The 19,555-nt window shown below is 41.7% G+C and overlaps 1 protein-coding gene across 1 annotated transcript in view; it reads left to right on the top strand.

Annotated features, from left to right (window-relative positions):
• The window catches only part of plxna2 (plexin A2), a 157,644-nt gene that overhangs the window by 95,641 nt on the left and 42,448 nt on the right, over positions 1-19,555 (top strand). The window contains exons 6-11 of the mRNA XM_019866573.1: positions 3,216-3,369; positions 8,120-8,216; positions 10,938-11,052; positions 12,143-12,343; positions 13,727-13,823; positions 14,579-14,778. Of these exons, the coding sequence (XP_019722132.1) occupies positions 3,216-3,369; positions 8,120-8,216; positions 10,938-11,052; positions 12,143-12,343; positions 13,727-13,823; positions 14,579-14,778 (864 nt within the window). The remainder of the gene's footprint in view (positions 1-3,215; positions 3,370-8,119; positions 8,217-10,937; positions 11,053-12,142; positions 12,344-13,726; positions 13,824-14,578; positions 14,779-19,555) is intronic.

Genomic DNA, 19,555 nt, shown 5'->3' with positions numbered 1-19,555 from the left:
ATTATTTTAGTAATACAAGTAAATACAAGTACTCCTCTAACCATACACTGCTTTAATACAACTGTAGAAAAATTGTATTTTCACTTAAAAACATGATTTTCTTGCATTTAAAAAAAAAAAATCAAATTACAAAAAAATAGGAGCATTTCTTGTTCTTGATTAGCAGAGAGGGTAACAAAAACCTTTGCTGGGCTGGACCTATGTGGCGTGACACACTGCGTGCAGGAGGTTGAAGCAAACGCGGTGCTTCTTATGCTGCGCCAGCTAGCTAGCAACGAGCTTCGGCTGGCTACTAGTGGAGCTAAATGCAAAGTTCGATGCCTAGTCACCCCTGATCATCGCCTCCATGGTAGCGAATAAGCTACACTTCTGACAAGTATCATTCCCACGCCATGATGACGTGGCGTAATTAACAGAAGACAGAGAAACCATGCTAATTTCTCAGCTAACCTAACATGGACATTTAATCTTTCAAACACCAAACTTCGATGATTGAGTACACTTTTCACAGAAATCTGTCTGGAACTGTGTTCAAGTGGTGGGCATCCAACTTTGAACAGCAAAATAGCAGACCATTTCAAAAGTGTCTGGAGAGAACTTTATACATAATAAAGATGAAGAGGACCGAAACCTGGAAATGAATTACATTACATCACAGTGTACGTCAACTGGGAAGATTTACAATCTCAGTAATGTTATTTGTTCTCACAACAGTTCCGAGTTTTGATTTTGACCTTGGAGAACTGCAAAATAAATCTTATCAACATAACAGTAGATCTTTTTATTTTTTATTTTTTAATCAATTTAGTTCTGCTAAAAGACCATAAAACATGTTCAAAAATACCGCAGATACTGTATATGTAATACAGGGGTGTCAAACTCATTTCACATGGTGGGCCACATACGGCCTCGGTAGATGTCAAGTGGGCCGGACCATTAAAATGATACCATACTTTGCTATAAATAACCAAAACAATGTCTTTCCTTTGTTTTGGTATAAAGAAGCACAAGAACATTAGGAAAATGTTGAAATTTAATGAACATATCTTTTACAAAATATTTCATGAAGCACCTTACATTTCCTTCGACAAATGTGCAATTTACTTTTATCATTCACATATATGCATTGCAAATGATCCCACTGATTGTACAAACATTAACAAGTAATTGGTATTGAAAAATATAGTAATGCACTTTAAGATTAAACGAGATTCATAAAGAAAGGAAGTTTTAAACCATTTACACGTGCATATAAAATCTAAATGTAATCTTACAAACTAAGGAGAGTGCTATTAAATGTGTAAATGTGAGAGTGCTATTGATAGCGTCTGCTGTCATGGGTCTGTCACAGTGACGGACTGAGGCTGCTGTTGTCTTCTTCTCTGATCAAAACAGTGTCCCCTTGCGGATACTCAATGAATTGCACCTTATTAAAAATATTAATTCTGTCTTTAATGCATTTTTTTCACTTTTAAATTATCCTGCGGGCCTAATTGAACCTCCTTGCGGGCCGGTTACGGCCCGCGGGCCGTATGTTTGACACCATGCTTTACATAATCATCTCGCGGGCCGGATTAAACTCCTTTGCGGGCCGGATCCGGCCCGCGGGCCGTATGTTTGACACCCCTGAATGTAATATTTGTGTTTGAAATCACCTAACTGAAAATATTTCTTGACAAGAAAATACCCGTTTGCTATGATTCACAATATGAATATAACAAATAAAAACTCTTGATTGTATAAAATGGGAAAACCACCTGCTTATTCGTTATATTGTCATTTTTGCTTCAGGTCACCTGGATTAACCTGCGAAAAATTGCTGCTCAAATAAAGTCATTGAGTAACAAAACTGCTCCTCAGAGAAAAAAAAGATTATTTCCAGCCTTGCAAATATGTATTTTTTTTTTCCAAAAACAACAATCATGGAAATAAGCTTTTTCTTATTCAAGATGAGGCATGTCATGCCGATTGTTGCTTTGCCTTGCTGAACTTAAAAAAAAATAAATAAAAGGGCATTGGAACCAAACTTTGCAGAAACCTTTGGACCAGTAGAAATGCTGTGTTACTGAGGCAAAGCTGAAACATTTGTCAGTATAACTTGACAAATGTATGACATGGAAACCCCTGTGTGGTTGTATTGCGATATGCTGGTCCTGAACCGTGAGCACGCAGGGGTTCAGTGTACATGACTTTTGCGTCTCCTGACCTTTACTCATGCCAAATTTCACTAGCAATTCTAAATTGCCCAGAGCCGACCTCACTCACTACCCAGTGGCTTTCTTTACATTCCACCACAGCCTGTCTAGGCAGCAAACTACTCAGGTGTGAATTCCTTGCACCCTCTGCTGGTTGCTGCTATAATTTTACACACCATCTGCTAGATAAATGTTGCATTGATCCAATTTCAGCTGATCAACATTGATTCTTAACAGTAAAAAAAATGCTAAAGTAGGAATATTTTCAGCAACCTTTTGACGGTTACTGTACTCTGCGAACAAGGGACGCCCCATCATCCGCTGCTGGGACATTGTGCATCTCTTAAAAGGCCGACGGTTAAGCTGCTCGGCTGCCTCGCTGGTCCCAGCAGCCCTGCGGCGTTTAGTTCAGAGGCAGATAAAAACAAAGAGAAACTTCAAACAGCATGGCCCATATATAACTGCTAATGGAACAAGACTACGAAATGCCATGGTGATAATTATCCAGGCTGCTGTCTCTTTTGGATGAGAGCGCGATCACACGACACGTGTCTGCAAAATGATATTTATAAATAAGTTTATTCACAGGCACCGCAGCTGAAAACTGCATCGCCCGTGTCACTGCTCTCCCGAGAATGACTTCAAAGGGGCACATCTCCATATGTGCATATGTGTGGCTTTTTGCATCAGTAATGCACAACATCCATATTGTTACTGTTCCATGCTAAACTTACCCGAAGCCGGATCTCCATTTCATGGTGCTGTTTCATAAACAATTTCACTACTAGATTTTCCACCTTTTCAGCATTTGCTTTTTAAGTATGTAGCGAAACAACAAACATGTTTAAGAAGCCGCGTGTATAACATGTATCTCAACTGGCTGCCAGAACACTTTTTCAAATACATACTTCCAGATCTTGGCATTTAATAATCTACCAGTACTATCAGAACATAATTGGGCATTTTTGTAATTGTTGTTTTCAAATATAAAGTTTCTAATAACCTCCCTTCCACTTTCAGCTGCTGGTGAAGGTCAGCGATGTTCCGGACCTTTCAGCAGGAATAACCTGCTCCTTTGGTAATCTGACGGAGGTGGAGGGGCAAGTGAATGGCAACCAGATCCTGTGCGTGTCCCCCGCTGCCAAGGACGTCCCCCTCATTCCTTCCGACCAAGGTACAGTAGATACATTTATCCTTGCTATACGGTACAGCGAACCACCACTACATGAGGGAAATCTGCAAGGAATCGATGTCCATTGACAAAAGTTTGTAATTATCTATAGATGCAACAATGTTAATGTTAATGTAAGATAAATTACTGCTAATTTATTAAAATAAAAACCAGAGATGAACATTACCAGTACTTTATTTCACCATGGTCATTCCTCATGATGAAACTAGAAGTAGAAGTCTGAAGTTTTTGCAGTTGCCCACAACAGTGCCTTTGGTCAGTTTTCCACCTCTTTTTCAATCAGTTCACACACACACACACACACACACACACACACACACACACACACACACACACACACACTTACGGAAGCGCCATTTATTCGGCATCACACACACACACACTTACGGAAGCGCCATTTATTCGGCATCATCTTTAGACCAGTGCACATCAAGCTCACACTGATCCGGCGATGGCAGAGTGGCTGAGAGGTGTGCCCGACAAGAGGCCCAGCCGCATTAGAACCCGATGGAGGGCAAGAGTGGTGCGCCCCGACCTGTGGCTGATGGTGCGGCTGAGGACATTAGGGCCCTCCGGGTGTTTGCGGACGCAAAGGTTTCTCATATGTTGGCTTGGGGCTGACAGGGAAGTTAATGTGGTGGATTAGCACTCTGGCACTGAGATCCCGTCTCCCCCTGAGAAATATACTACCTGAAAAAGAAATCACATTTTATTGGGGTAACTTGAATGGGAATTCAAAATGAGATCTCAATTTGATGCAGAAAAGGAAGTTTGAATTGTTAAATAAATATAATTAGCATATTTTCCACACTATAAGGGGCACCTACAAGCATTGAATTTTCTCAAAATCCGACAGTGCGCTTTATAATCCGATGCGCCTTATATATGGATCAATATAATGATTTCTTGGACATAGTATTTTAAATATTCTGTAAAGCACTTTGTTCCAGCTTTATTGTATTGTGCTGTATTCCCTTTAGCGTAGCTCCATCTAGTGTATGCAAAGCGCAACCACAGTTGCTATTGTGGCTTCTAATTTATAATGCAGTGCGCCCTATATATGAAAACATTTTTTTTACAATAGCTCATTCAACGTGCACCTTGTACACCAAAGCGCCTTATAGTACGGCATATTGTTTTACCTATAATGTACAGTATGTATATCCAATTACTTCTTTGGAAAAAGCAATGTCCATGAAGGATGAGTTTGGTATGGCAGAAAAAAAAAACACATTAAAACACCTTGAGGGATGAATTAAAATAGATCATGCACGCCTTTAACACCTTATCTTCCCCAGAAAGTGAAAGCTGTTGGCATTGCGAGGCGATGAATGCGGCCCCATAGTCTTGGCTCCCTGGTTCTCCCCATTTTAGTTGGACTTCCCCACACTTCCATTGCGCTTCTGCAAAATGAGTAAGATAGCTGTGTGGATTAAGAGAAGATTGGGAGGGTGCGAATGACATTTACCTGAGGGAGAACATCCGTATCTGGGCCCCGATGCTTCATTCCCTTTGGGAGCTCTGGGCAAACAGAGCTGTCATTTACTCGCAGGATGGAAGATTAGCACCCCGACTGCCTAGCCTCCTCAAACCACACAGTGATTGTCACACAACACTGCATCATCATCATCTATTATTCAGCATGTTTGGTTTCATCACCCTGTGGCCATCTTGTCTCGCCAAAAACACATATTTAGGGGCCATCAGCAGCTGTTACAGTTTGTAATGATACCGAGGTACTCAATAAAAACAAAATCCCCTCCAAAAAATTTCTACATCCAATGACGCAGTTTGATGGTAATTCAAAGGAGCAATCAAAAGGTCAATAGACTTTTTGACCTTTTGAATTTTTACCTGACTTTTTTTTGTATTTAAATTACTCACGTTACAGACAGATTTTGGAGCTGCCTTGCATCATGAATGCATTTTAACGTGGAATAAGTTTAGGTTCCATGCAGGAGCCGATGTGTGATGCAAATTACCACGGAAAGGACCTTCAAGATTTAGAATGTGAGCCACTTTCCAGACACAAAAATACTGTTGTAAATTATTAACCCTAGCAATTGAGATGGATGGATTAGTCTAGTCAGAATTTTTATTTTAATTGTCAAGTATTACCTACCGTAATTTCCTGTGAATAATATGCAACATTAAAAAAAAGAAAGAAAGAGATCCAAAACTGGCCCTCATTGATTAAAAAAAAAAAAAGAAAAGAAAAGAAATTCCACAATTTATTCACATTTAAGAGCCATATATTGGTACCTGGAGGTTGGAGAAAATTGTGCACTAATATCTAATGTAACAAATGTATGTAGTATAAAATATATGTAATATAATGAGCTGTCCGGAATTGTTACGGACATTACATGTTGTGTTTATGGTGGCAGTTGCAGCAGTACACCTAAATAAGGGCTCAGTTACCTTAGAGCTCCTCATTACTTGTGCATGTTCTGTGCTCGTATCCTGCAGTTATTCCGTATAGTCTTGCATCAGTTAACCACGTTAGCCCGCTAGCATTGACCACAAGCCGTTCCTGGCTCTTTTTATGAGCACGTAAGGGCATGACGTTGGCTATTTGCTTACTATAAAGTCACTTAAGGTTGGGCCGATTGTTGCTCCTTGTGAAGTTACTGTGCGAGGGTGTGGAGCTTTTCACGGCGTCGCTATGTCTAATTATGTTTTACAGCCACTAGATCACAGACGTCAAAACTCCAATCCGTTATCCTGCATGTTTTCCATCTCTCCCTGCTGCAACACATCTGCTTCAAATGATCAGCATCGTTATCGGGCTCCTGCGGCACTCGCTGATGAGCTGATCATTTGGAGCAGGTGTGCTCCAGCAGGGAGAGATGGAAAACATGGAGGAAAGCGGCCCCCGAGGACCGGCGTTGGACAACTATGCACTAGAATGTGTCATTGTCTGTTATTACGATCCAAATGTACAAGTGTAGTCAATGCCAGTAGGGCAACGTACTGCATTATACACAAGTAGAGAAAAAAAATAACTTTTTAAGAGTGATTTTGTGGCGGGCGGTCATTTTATATAAGGGCATGTATTATTCATGAGGATTATGGTACTAATATGTATACTACACTGCACCGGATTTTTGGAGGCAAACGTATCTACACACTTGTGTGAAACCAGAGCCTGATTCCCAACAGGTGCTATGGAGAGAACAGGGCATTGTGGGTCACACGAGCCTCCTACACACTGAATGTCATCTGAAATTCAGGCTGCTCTGCACAAACAAGTGTACACATCTCAGTCTCACACACACACACACACACACACACACACACACACACACACACACACACACACACACACACACACACACACTCAGGATTTATGGAGTCTGTATTCCCGTGCGGCAAGATGACATGGATGAGAGGCTGTTTTACTGTGAACAGACAGTACACCAGAACACTCCGTGGATACATAAAAGAAAACAAAGTCTGAGCATAGTTTTACAATTTCTGGAAATATAATGGGTGTTCCAAAAAAATGTCAGAATTCCGTGACGTAATAACCTAACCAGTTATCGCTCAAATTATCTAAAATTTCAAGAGATGTGTAAGAACGAATAAGTTGATTGCTAAACTGAGGTTTGAATTTAACGTTAGCTCGTTTCTGTTGTTTTTAATTGAATTATATTTTGTTTGTCAAAACAGGCGCAAGCACAGTCAATCATAGTGTGCATTTCAGGGTCAAAAAAATCAAAATAAATCAACCTATCGTATTTAGTACATGGCACAAAAACTTCAAAACGGGAAAGCCAAAAAGAACACACATAACAAACATTTATGAAGCTTTGAGAAATCAGTTAGAAAATCCAGATCAATATGTTGTTGGAATTTTGATAAATGAATCTTATTTTCAACATGAAATGTTTTTCTTTTCATTTTTGTCATTGTTCTTTTCAAGTACAGTCGTGACTTGGATATGATATAATTTCTTTTGGAACACCCCGTAAATTCACAAGTGGTCCACTGTATTAAAAAATGACTGACAGGGTGATTTACAGTCCCACATCCACAACACATTCTTCCATGAAATTTCTCTACTTTAGCACAGATCAGAGGATGGGTCCTGATTAAGGTGGGATAACATCCAAAGTTGCAATTTCGGTAAACACTGACAGATGGATTGGCAAGACAAAAATGTCTACTGAAGAAATCAATCGACGACTTGAATGCTGGTTTTAATATCAAAATCATATCGCAGGAATCCGCAGATACAAAACATATTCCCCTAAGAGACTGTGAGAAGTATGTTCGAGGCACGAGCGCAGTCTCAATGGTACTTGAAATGAAATGCCATGACATCGTCGCTTTTTAAACATTTTCACCATTGATCTATTGATTGAAAGAAAAAAAAAAGTACATCGTGCAAAATAAAAACATGCTCAATAATATGAATGAACTTTAGATGCTTGTCTCTCGGCATTTGTACAGTCACTCGTTATTTTGTATGACAAGAATTGCTGGGTGGATTCAACCATGAACTTTTCACTCTTTTTCTACCTGTTGCAATTTCCAACAGATCACCTCGATGGCCAATAAACAGCCACCTCTGAAAAAGCAACCAGTTGCCAACTTGTACACACAGCATGCAAAATATCAGCGGTCCTTACTAAATTTCTAAAAGTACAACATGCTTGACGGTGACATGAATGAAAGTTATTTTACAGTAAATTGTCTTCACCGTCTTCTTGTGTCTTTTCTCCCTCAGATTGGTCGGGTGTTGAGCTCAGACTCAATTCAAAGGAGACGAGTCAGATGCTCATTAGCACTGAGGTCAAGTTTTACAACTGCAGTGTCCACCAACTGTAAGTAACTCTCAGCTCCACAAAACCACGTTGGGTCAGTGCGAGGAATGCTAGCATATGCTTTTTGAAACACTGACTAAAACACGACAACAACAATACTGCACTAGCTGCTATGCTAGCATACGCCTTACGAAACACTGGCTATTTTGCATTGTTGTTTGACCTTGGTGTGTAGATGAAATGTGCTCCACTGAAGGCCATTCTAGTTTGAAACGATCTCTGTGTAGCACATTTACAATGGCTGGCTTCACTGGACTGTGGCAGTTTGTGCTGTTTTGAGTGAGCTCCAAAGCACTTGCTGATTTGGAAGTATCACTAATTTTGAGAGTGGGAGATTAGGGTGGTTTCACAGCGGCCGTGCTAACAGATGCGCATGAATCCAAAAACACTGTACCCGCCTCAACATGAAAAAAAAAAAAAAAAAAAACAAAACGGGATGTTGGAGTCACTGTGTCTCCTGCTAAATCAAAGGCAGGCTCTGTCGTTGCGCCGTTCGCATGCAACACACATCGTCTCAGAGCTCACCCTATAGCTCCATATATCTTCCGACTCAATGAAAACCTTGTCTGAGCGATACAGAAAAAGCAATTACCAGCCTTCATATCAGCAATGACACAAACTTGTACACACTTCGACACACACATAACGAGAAAAGGGCACGTGCCGCCTCGCACACCATCGAATGACAACTGGCGCTCTCGCACATTGTGCGCTCTCTGTTAGCCTGAGGGGGAGTCGGCCTTATTCTTTTGCATCCGTGGGCTCAGTCAGAGATCCCTCCCATGCTTTTTGCACCCATGAATATTTCACTTTGAGCGCCAGGAGGAGAGCAAGCGGCCAAAGCGTAGCTGTAAAAACAACACTCTTATCCACTGTGCCTGAATGCACAGTGTAGTAAATGTCGTTGCAATCGATTAAAAAACACTGCCTCGTCATTAAAACACGTGTCATGTCTTACACTCTTTGCATGATGCGCTTTTCAGATGGGATCGTGTTACAATGGGACTTTGAATTTAAATGTCCCTAAGGTGTAACAAATTAGGATTTGACCAAAAGCATTTGGAATAAGGCCTCTAGAAGTCAGACAAAATTGGGAAATTCATATTTTTCTTTTGCTTTTTGTTCAACGCTTAATCCAAACGAAGAAGTGAGTCCTCAACATGGGGTGTTGAGAGGAGAGGAATACAGTATACACTTTGTGGTAAAGTAGGCGGACTCACATTCAGTGAGACGCTAGCATAAGCTGACGATTCGCTACTGGTTATCAAAGTTTGACTGTTGTTACTTTTTACTATAAACAGTGATTTATTCACCTGTCTTCATACTTACCTGTATATGACAAAATACAGCCTTGTCATTACGGTTAAGCCTGGATATTTTATTATTGTTTTTTTTTTTTTATCCTGAACATGGTGACAGTGAATTCAATCGCCATTATTTCCCATGGGGAGTTTGTGTAGAAATCCAAACAAATTGGAGGTCAATCAGCACAGAAACTGACTGTTAAACATTTAACCTTTAACCTTAACCTAATTCCACTGTAATCCGTTTTGACCTTGTGTTTTCAAAACAGAAATCATGAAACTGCAATTAGTACACTTTATGTGAAATTAAGCCAGCATAGATGAGAGGCTCCACGATTTCAAGGCTTTTTACGATATAAATAGTCTGAAAGATTAACTGGGATCAACACAAACAGGGTCTGCCTGCTGCATGATAAGTACTTTTTTTTGCTGATAACTTGGGCGCTTGCATTAAATGCAGCCTGGCAGGTATTAAGCAGATATACGGTACATGCTGGAAGGCTCGGAACAAGAAGCACAATAAACACACTGAATTTTAATCTGGCAAAACCATACTATTTCACAGCTTGAATTTCTCTAGTCTATACATTCTTCGTGTTGTTTATTTCTTACTTTTTTATGTCATTCTTTCTTCTTTCAAATTGTGAGTGTTGATTGGCCTCTAGACTGGCCAATGTTTGCGTGAACTGTGAAAAGTGCAGTCAGATCTTAAAGGTCTAAAGGAGATACCGAAGCCATCATGGACTGCAAATGTCGTGTGAGTGAAAAAGTGATGTTTTGCCACACGCTTAACCGTAGCCTTGCAGCCTTTGTTCAGCTCCGTTTCCATAGTAGGTGCGACTCCACATTCAGACACACCCACAATATGAACGCCAATTGTATATTGCACCGAGACAATCACACACACACACACACACACACACACACACACACACACACACACACACACACACACACACACACACACACACACATCAGCTGTTTATTACCCACAATGCTGTGCTAATGGTAATTGCAGGATCAAACTGTGCCAGTGTCTTATTTGTCCTCATTACTCGACGTCGCCATACTGTGTCGTCCACCCTCTTTTGTCATGACAGATGCTTTTTAGCAGGCTAAATATGCCACTCCCCTCCCCCCCCCCCCACACACACACACGCCCCCATACATTCACACAAACCACACTATACATTTTCAAATGTAAAGCAGCATAAAATTGCATGCTGCGAGAACTTGGCCCCGAGGCTATCAGGTCCAGTGCCAAGCACAAGGACACAACAGCAGGTGTTCAGTTGGGATCAGAACTCATTTCCTCTGTCGAGTGTCGGCCAACTTTGACAAAGCTGGCACACCCCCCCGCCTCCTTTGCACTCTGCCACTCTCACTCTGCGTGTGTGCGCGCGTGTCCCCCATGCAGGTGTCTGTCATGTGTGAACAGTGCCTTCCGCTGCCACTGGTGCAAGTACCGCAACTTGTGCACCCATGACCCGTCCAGCTGTTCTTTCCAGGAGGGAAGGGTCAACGCCTCCGAGGTTGGTGAGAAGCACACACAACACACACAGGAAAAGAACCTGTGCGCATTTAACTTTTATGACTTGTTTTGCTTTTTCATTGGATATCTTTTGATTGTGTATGGGTTAAAAATGTCGTGGTTGGTCGGTGTAGAGCACATGTTTCAAACTCAAGGCCCGGGGGCCAGATCTGGCTCGTCATATCATTTTATGTGGCCCGCGAGAGCCAATCAAGCACGCCAACTTTTCCACGATGCTTGCTCAAGTCTGAACCAAAATTTCAAATTGTCATTTGAAATCCATCATAACATTTTGCAAGCATTATATTGTTACGTACTTATCACATTAACGCAAGCAATGGCTGAACACACCATTATTTTTGACTTCTGATTTCAAAACTAGTTATCCACCAATTTGTTGTGCACGGAATATGTAATGTGTGGAGGTGATTAAACATTTACACGGTTTTACAAAATTCACAGTCATAATGACCCTCTCATGGAAACCGTAACTACAACCGCAACAAAAATGAGTTTAACACCCCCGGTGTAGAGCGTAATTAAAAAAATAAAAAGTTTGTGCCACAACAATCTCAGTTTGTTCAGATTTGATACGTTTTACCATATAGGGAATCATAGAAATAAATGATTTGTTTCAGGATGGATCAAGTTATGGTGACAACTTATTTGAATAATAACATGTACGTACCTCATGGCTCCGAGGCCCTATACTGATGTCACGCTACATCTACGTCACACTACAGCTTTCATCATTGTGAGACGAATAAAGGGTTATGATTTTCTGTTAGTCTAGTCTTAAAATATGGTTAATACAGTAGATAATACAGTATGTAATGTGTTGTATAGTCGTTTAAAAAAACATTTGTCGCAATTATATTAGTTGGAGCTGTCTGGACTATAAAGCATCAGCATTAAGTACCACAAATGTATCTCGTTAGTCAGCCATTGTTCTTACTTTGGACCCTGCCACCTCAGTTCCATTTACCGTCCATAACTCAGCATGATGCCAACCCACTCCACACACAGTCGTACCCTGCATGATTATTTAGAAGACGAGTTGGCACCAGCGTTCTTTTGTGTCCATCCTGCAGGACTGTCCACAGCTGGTGCGCTCCGAGGAGATTCTGATCCCGGCGGGGGAGGTGAAGCCCATCACCCTCAAAGCCAAGAACCTGCCACAGCCGCAGTCTGGCCAGCGGGGCTACGAATGCGTCCTTCACATCCAGGGGGTCAGCCACCGCGTCACCGCCCTCCGATTCAACAGCTCCAGTGTGCAGTGCCAGAACAGCTCGGTAGGCTGGCTTCCCCATTGTTTTCCTCCTCTTCTGTTGGTGAATTCAGCGGTGCCTGCCATTGTGTCGCCACACTACAATGTCGGGCTATTTCTGGGAACACAAGACACATCAGAATATGCGCTATCTTTTGAAATTGTACAGTGGCAAGCTAAAATGAACCGGCTTGGTTCGTTGAAGAGGATAGATCTCTAGAAAACAAAGTTCCTGAGCATGTGCCATGACATGCATGTACAGTATTCTGGCAATTCAACTTGCTCACTTTCTTTTGCAAGAAACATACTTTAAGTGAAGCATTCCATCCATATTGGATGTGGCAAAGTAAAGCAAATTGTGATAATGCCTCCTTCACTTGGTCTTTGGAGCTATATCGTCAAGCAAAAACTAATAGGCAATTATTGCTTTGGATTGCATAAGGTCATTGTAGCTCAATTTTATGATATTATTTGCCGAATTTATGGCTAATATTAAAGCCACATACAATATTGCGGATGGGCTAGCATTTCTGCTATTGAAATTATGAGACAAAGAAAAAAGATATGTATCTTCATTTTAAATTTCCAAAGAGTTTGTGGCTCCCATGACTCTTGTATTAAACCCTTCAAGTGGCTCTTTCGTTGCCGACACTAATGTAATATGTCCTTTCTCACTTGCCATACAGTGACACACCATGACGATCTAAACCTGTAATGTAGGAATCTAAACATCGCTTAATGGGGGGGGACACTATTCGATCTGTTTCTTCTTCGATCGTTGCTTCAAATCTTTCTGATGCGCTGCTAGTGATATAGCGCCTCTCTAGTGGCGCCATGCTGCAACTGCAGTTAAAATACCAAGCTGCCGCAGAGGGACATCAAAGCGATATCAACCGGTCTGGGTGGGGATGGCACAAAATTAGCTGGAAGCGATCGCCACGCAATTTTGAATGCAGGAAAAACCCGAGTTACAGTCTGTGTTATAATATGAGCGCATAATTAAGCATGAAAAAACGACACCTTTCCGACAGTCATGCACAAACTGACCTCTGTGTTATATTCCCCCGGAGATCCAATCCTTGGACGTAGACATTTTATGCCCCGCATTTCCCACTCCCACACACACCGACGCAGATTTTTCCAGTCTTGACAAGAAAGTCAGACTGGAAATAAGGACATAAGAGGCACTTCAGGACAGCATCTTTCAAGGCCAGAGGGGGATTCAAGTGTCCGCCCAGCTGTCCTATTTCTTTCGCTTTCCCACTTTGGCAACTCTCTGACGATGGAATGATGTAACTGTGGGGTAACAATGGAATGACATACTTGTGCCAGCGCATGTACGAGTTTTTCTTTTTTAGCTACCTCACATTGAAATCCTGCCATTCTTTTGCACTCTCCTTATTTCCAGTACTTGTACGAGGGGATGAAAATCAGTGAGCTGCCCGTGGATTTCTCTGTGGTGTGGAATGGCAACTTCATTATTGACAACCCAGAGAACATTCAGGGTGAGTTCAGTCAAAAGGCCTGCATGCTACATTTCCCGGGCCCCAGCATGATTGGAGAAAGTGGCCTTGGGTTTTTTTATGGCTGATTGTCGATAAGCGAGTTTTTAAAAAGTGATACCTGATCACTGATCTGATCACGAAATGGAGCAGTATATCTGTTTGAATAACTTGTTTATTTACTGTATATTCGTGAGGAATTTTGACATTGACTCCTTAAAGTTACTACATTATTCAACGTTCCTTTCCCCTCAAATTATCCCGATTGATGATGCATCGTAATTGTCATTATCGACTTTTTCCATGTCAAATTATTACAGCTTTTACTCAACAAAAAGATTCTTCTATTTTTGTCAAATCAGGATTTTTTTTTTTTTATTTTGCAAAAAAGAAAACCTTAATTTTGTCGCTCACAAATGTTTTTTTTTTTTTTTCTGAGTACTAGAACACTTTTCTGTCATCCTATTTGTGTAATAGAAACACTCAAAATAAGCCATGAAGTCAGGATGCAATGTCGTGTATCATCAAGTGAAATGACTCAAGCAAACAGGCTTGATGAATGTACTGCTGTGTGAGTGTGTGCTTGCCGGTGATGGGAGGGCGGGCTCACTATGCTTCAGCCTGTCACTGTAAAATCGGCCTAATGTGCGCGCACCCTAAATGTCACCAAACATTGCAAACCAATTGTTCAGGTTTCACAAAGTGTGTGCGCACCGCACGTGTTTACATGTGCGTCTCCCTTTTTCTGTTCCACTCAGTGCACTTGTACAAGTGTGCCGCCCAGAGGGACAGCTGCGGCGTGTGTCTGAAGGCCAACAGAAAGTTCCAGTGCGGCTGGTGCAGCAGCGAGGGGAAGTGCACCCTGCGTCGACACTGCCCTCCCATCAACCCCTACACCACCCGCTGGCTGAACCTTTCCAGCAAAAACGTCAAGTGTACTAACCCACGTATCACTGAGGTCAGTACATTACACATTTTAATGCCAAATTCCAATGTGACGTCTCTCATCTACTGTACTGTTGACACATATTCGATATCACTATATTTACAGTTACTCAACACTTGAGACGTGTATGTACACTCATCCGAAATACGGGCGACGACATGCAGTACTGACAATGTTGTGCAGTGACAAGTAAACAATCGCATATATATATTTTGGTTTCCAAAGGCCCAAAATCTCCATTTTGCTTCACATTGTTTTTGTGTTTTTTTTAAAGTCTGTGTTTAGTACCACCGGACTAGTTTGGATGACTACTGTTGTGTTGTTGTTTTGGATGTTTATATCACCAATCGCCATTTCATTAACCTGCAATCGCATGAGCAAACATTCCATTCCTGTAGGATTTGTATTCATGTCACCAAGGCCCGAGTCAGATTTGAGCATTGTTGAGACTGTGTGTTTTTTTTCATGGAACCTTGCAAATGCAAGTTGAGCCACATGGGTAAAAAGAAAATGGGTCACTTGAACTGTTTTGTCCAAATACTAACTCGGTGTTTCTAAAGCAGGGGTCTCAAATTCAATTTATCGGTATGTGGATGCGGCTGGAGATAGAGTCTGGGTGTCAAATATTCCATCGAAAAGAGTATCAAACCTCCAAAAAAAAAACTACAATTAATCCTACCTTGTCAATTATTTTAACAGTTCAGAACATGAACAGTTCTTCAGAATGGGAAAAAGACTGGTGAGCTGAGCCTGTCTCTCATCGCCCTGGTACCGTGCATACTCCTCAACATGTCTAACTGAGTCATGACATCTGATTTCTAGAGCACCGCAACTTTCTCTCTACATTCAAGACATGTCAGGGTGCCCTTGTGCTCCAAAAAAAAAAAACATTATGTTTCCTGTTTGTCTTGAATTTGGTCATTTTCTTTTCACGGCAGGTTTTTGAAAAAGGCATGACTGAGACTTGGTAAAAGGATATCATTTCCCTTCACTTGGTGCAACTTCAGAATTACCTTTCGCTGAAAACTATAATGAGCCCGAGCTATGGTTGCCCATAAGTGCTTAAAAAATAAATAAATAAACAGAAAATGACCAGGGCAACGACCCAGCAAAAATGATGGGGACCAGACTAACATTAGACTTTGATGTCATGTCGAGGGCCGCTATTTGCCGCCCAAATGGCCCCCTGGCTGTGAGTTTGAGACCCCAGTTTGAAAGGCTCAATAAGATTCAATGCTAGCGGATCTTGCTCATTAGAAAGGCATAGGCCTGCTGTTTATTTGGTCCATTTGTCAGAATTTAACTGAACTTATTCTGTCTGCGGGCGACCCGGTGTCGACAGGTTAGCATGTCTGCCTCACAGTGCAGAGGTGCAGGGTTCAATTCCGGCTCCGGACTCCGTGTGTGAAGTTTGCATGTTCTCCCCGTGCCTGCTTGGGTTTTCTCCGGGTATTACGACGGTTGCTTCCCACATTCCAAAAACATGCATGCCAGGTCAATGGAACACTGTAAATTGTCCCTAGGTGTGAGTGTGAGCGCGGACGGTTGTTCGTCTCTGTCTGCCCTGCGATTGGCTGGCAACCGGTTCAGGGTGTCCCCCGCCTACTGCTCGAAGACGGCTCGGATAGGCTCCAACACCCCGCGACCCTTGTGAGGATAAAGCGGATGAGAAAATGGATGGATGGATGGATGGATGGATGGATAGTCAGGACTTGTCCATGGATGGAAATATGTAGTAAAGATACCGATTGTTTCTGAATCAACAGCTAATGCAACCGGATTGACATCTATATATCAAACGTATTATGAGGTAGCTTCAGCAAAGACGAAATGAAGAAACTATGTACGTCTCTGTATGTCTCCAGTCCATCGCACTTTGACCATGAAACAGCTGTTTTATTTTTCCATTTGCTATGGACATTGTTGAAAAATCCCAACAACCGGCGGTCCGCCATTGTCCCTGAACAAATTGTTAGATGTTGTCCTGTAGCAAGAGGAATTACGACGAGTTGGAATAGATAACTCCCTGACCAATGACAGACAATGTGGTTTGGCTCTTCGCAAATTTTGCAACGGTTGCAGAAACGTCCTTTGGCCTACTTTCTCTTCACTTCTGAAACACCTTCCTAGCACAAGTTCATTGCTTCAGACAACCCTACCCCCCCACCCCTTTTTTTTTCTTTACGGGGCAGACATCCCTCTGGTGTACTGAATGTATTAATATGTTTGATTTGGATAGCATGCACCAAAGCTCCTCACACTGAGCTCATTTGTATACATACAAGCACATTAGTAGATGTGCCCACCACAAGCTAGATCTTCTCAATAATGAATATTTCTATTGTGCGCTATGGCACTTCCCATCACGGGCCATTAATATTAAGCGGATGCCGTGAGTCACACAGGGAAACTACATCAAATGAAGCTTGATGGGCTTTTGAACAAAGATGAACCTGTGACGACTTTTTACATTTTACAGCTACAGCAAAGAGGCGTCCCGGCCTTGCGCTGAATACAAATTTTGCCTCAGGCAAGACAAAATATTCTCACTTCTTCACATGGTGTTTACAGTACACGAAAGGCAAGTGGGACTGTCAGTAAAAAAAGAAACTCACCCTTTTGATTCTGGAAGGGCCGATTGACTATAAAAGTTGAAGCTCGGGTCTACCAAGCGACTCGGTACACAACAACATTTCTGTCATTATATTGTATAAATTAAGATTATTGATCCTTACTATACTTCTCTTTGGCAGCCTTCCACCAGTTTACCAAACTGCAGCGCTTAGAGGTTTCACTGTACACCAGAAAACACTTTGTAGATGAAAGCACTTGTATTAGTTTATTGGCATATTGATCAGGGAAGTGAGATCGAATCCCAAGAGGAGTTATTTTAAACCCAATAGAGCAAATGGATAACACAAACCGCATGCTGTTGCTTGATGATTTCCTGGCTTTGGCGTTAACTCGAGCAGATACAGTAAACCTTAATTTTGTATTGGCAATTAATTGAAGTGGGGACCACCCTGATTTGATTTTTGAGTTCTCTTTCAGATTTTTTTTTTCTTTTTACTGAACTCATTCAGCCACTGCCGTTTTGCCCAATAATCCTGTCGGCCATTGCGTGGTGCGTTATTGATTGTCCCTCTCAGCATTTAGTTTAGTCTCGCCTGTTTCAGAATAACTTTCCCCACCATTAGTTCATCCGAAACTCTCCAATGGACATCCCTAAGCACTTTTTTTTGTACCTCTTTATTTCCTTTATTTGACGCAAACAAACATATTATCTTCTCAAATTGGCCCAATTACTTTCCTGGAAGTTTTATTCCCCTGAAAATTGGACCGGCTCGCTGTTCAGTTTGGGTCATCACATCAAGCTTTAAGCCCTGCTGTGATAGCTGGCAAAATCTGCAAAGTATCGAAGGAAGTAGCGGTGTTAAGTGGACCGAGTTTTGATCCCCTAAAGCTGGCGTGAGCTAGACGAAGAAAGCTTCACAGTCACAGCCGGTTCCTACAATGTGCAAGCTGATTGGCTGTTTGCTGGGAATTGCCCTATATTGACAGTGTGACGATAGAGGCAAGGCAACAGTTCTGCTCCCTAAATGGATTACACACAGAGTGTGGCGTGTCTGTACTCGATATGAATTGAGGGCTAAGGGTGGCCGGGGTGGACATGTGTGTTTGTGATAAGACTTGGAAAAAGTCAAACATTAAAGCTACTGGACGAAGGGTTGGTCGGAGGGGTCTGCAAAGAAAAATACATGTCTAGACAAGTCATTGCAACAACCCTACATTTTTCTTATCTTAATGGTGATGTTTTTATCCTTCTTCTCCTTAGTTGGCCTCAATCAAGGTTGTATTGTTTCCCACTGGCTGGTTGTTTTGTTTGGATTGCCACTTGGGACTGATTAGAGAAGTGTAACGAAAATACTAAAGGGCAGGATTTTCCACATCTTACAACTGTCTGAGCAATTACACATGAACTTCCTTGTTAGATATTGTATGATTTAATAAAGACTGAATCGATGAGAGATTAAGATCAACAATAATTATTTTTGTCCAAAATGGTCACCCAATTCCTACAGCAGACAATTTAGTTTGCAAACGAGTTGGCCTGAAAACCATTCAAGTATAATGCAACCTGTCGGGCCTCCATTCGTTCAAAATGTGGCGATTTTACAACATAGCCTACTTGATGTGAATGTTAGATTGATCAGCTTTGGTAGTTTTCGACAAAATTGCTTACGATAAAACAAATGAGTTCTGGCATCCATCCATAATACCACTCAACTTCTGCCACCACTGTCTACTGTTTACTCTCTATTTGGTGATAACTCCAATCTTTTTTTTCCTTCCCCGTATTGCTTATGTAACTCTTTTAAGCCGATTCAAATAGCTGCCATTTCTTGACAGGGATATATTTAGCCATTATGCCACCCCCCAACAGCCCCCCCCCCCCACACACACACACACCCGACAGACTCTGAATGCCCAAACAGTCCTGAAAGATTTATACATACTCAGACCCTTTAGGCGGCGCAGTGACACACTTACTTTACATCCAGAGCAATTAATGTCCATTGGATCAAGATTACAATGCCGCTGTCCCACAGGGACATCGCGATCCCCCCTGGTGAGAACAGGCGGGAGGGTTTTCAAGTGGCGCTTTGCGGACCTCGAAGTGGGTACAACACGATGTTGTTGTTTTTTGCTCTACTTTGTTTGCATGGCAGGTAGTTGCGGATTGATTTTTTTTTTCTCGAGCATCTCTACTCCACTGCATACCTCTCAG

Source organism: Hippocampus comes, unplaced genomic scaffold, assembly GCF_001891065.2.
Source record: "Hippocampus comes isolate QL1 unplaced genomic scaffold, H_comes_QL1_v1.1 scaffold139, whole genome shotgun sequence".
Lineage (NCBI taxonomy): Eukaryota > Metazoa > Chordata > Actinopteri > Syngnathiformes > Syngnathidae > Hippocampus > Hippocampus comes.
This window is presented reverse-complemented; position numbering and strand designations above follow the sequence as displayed.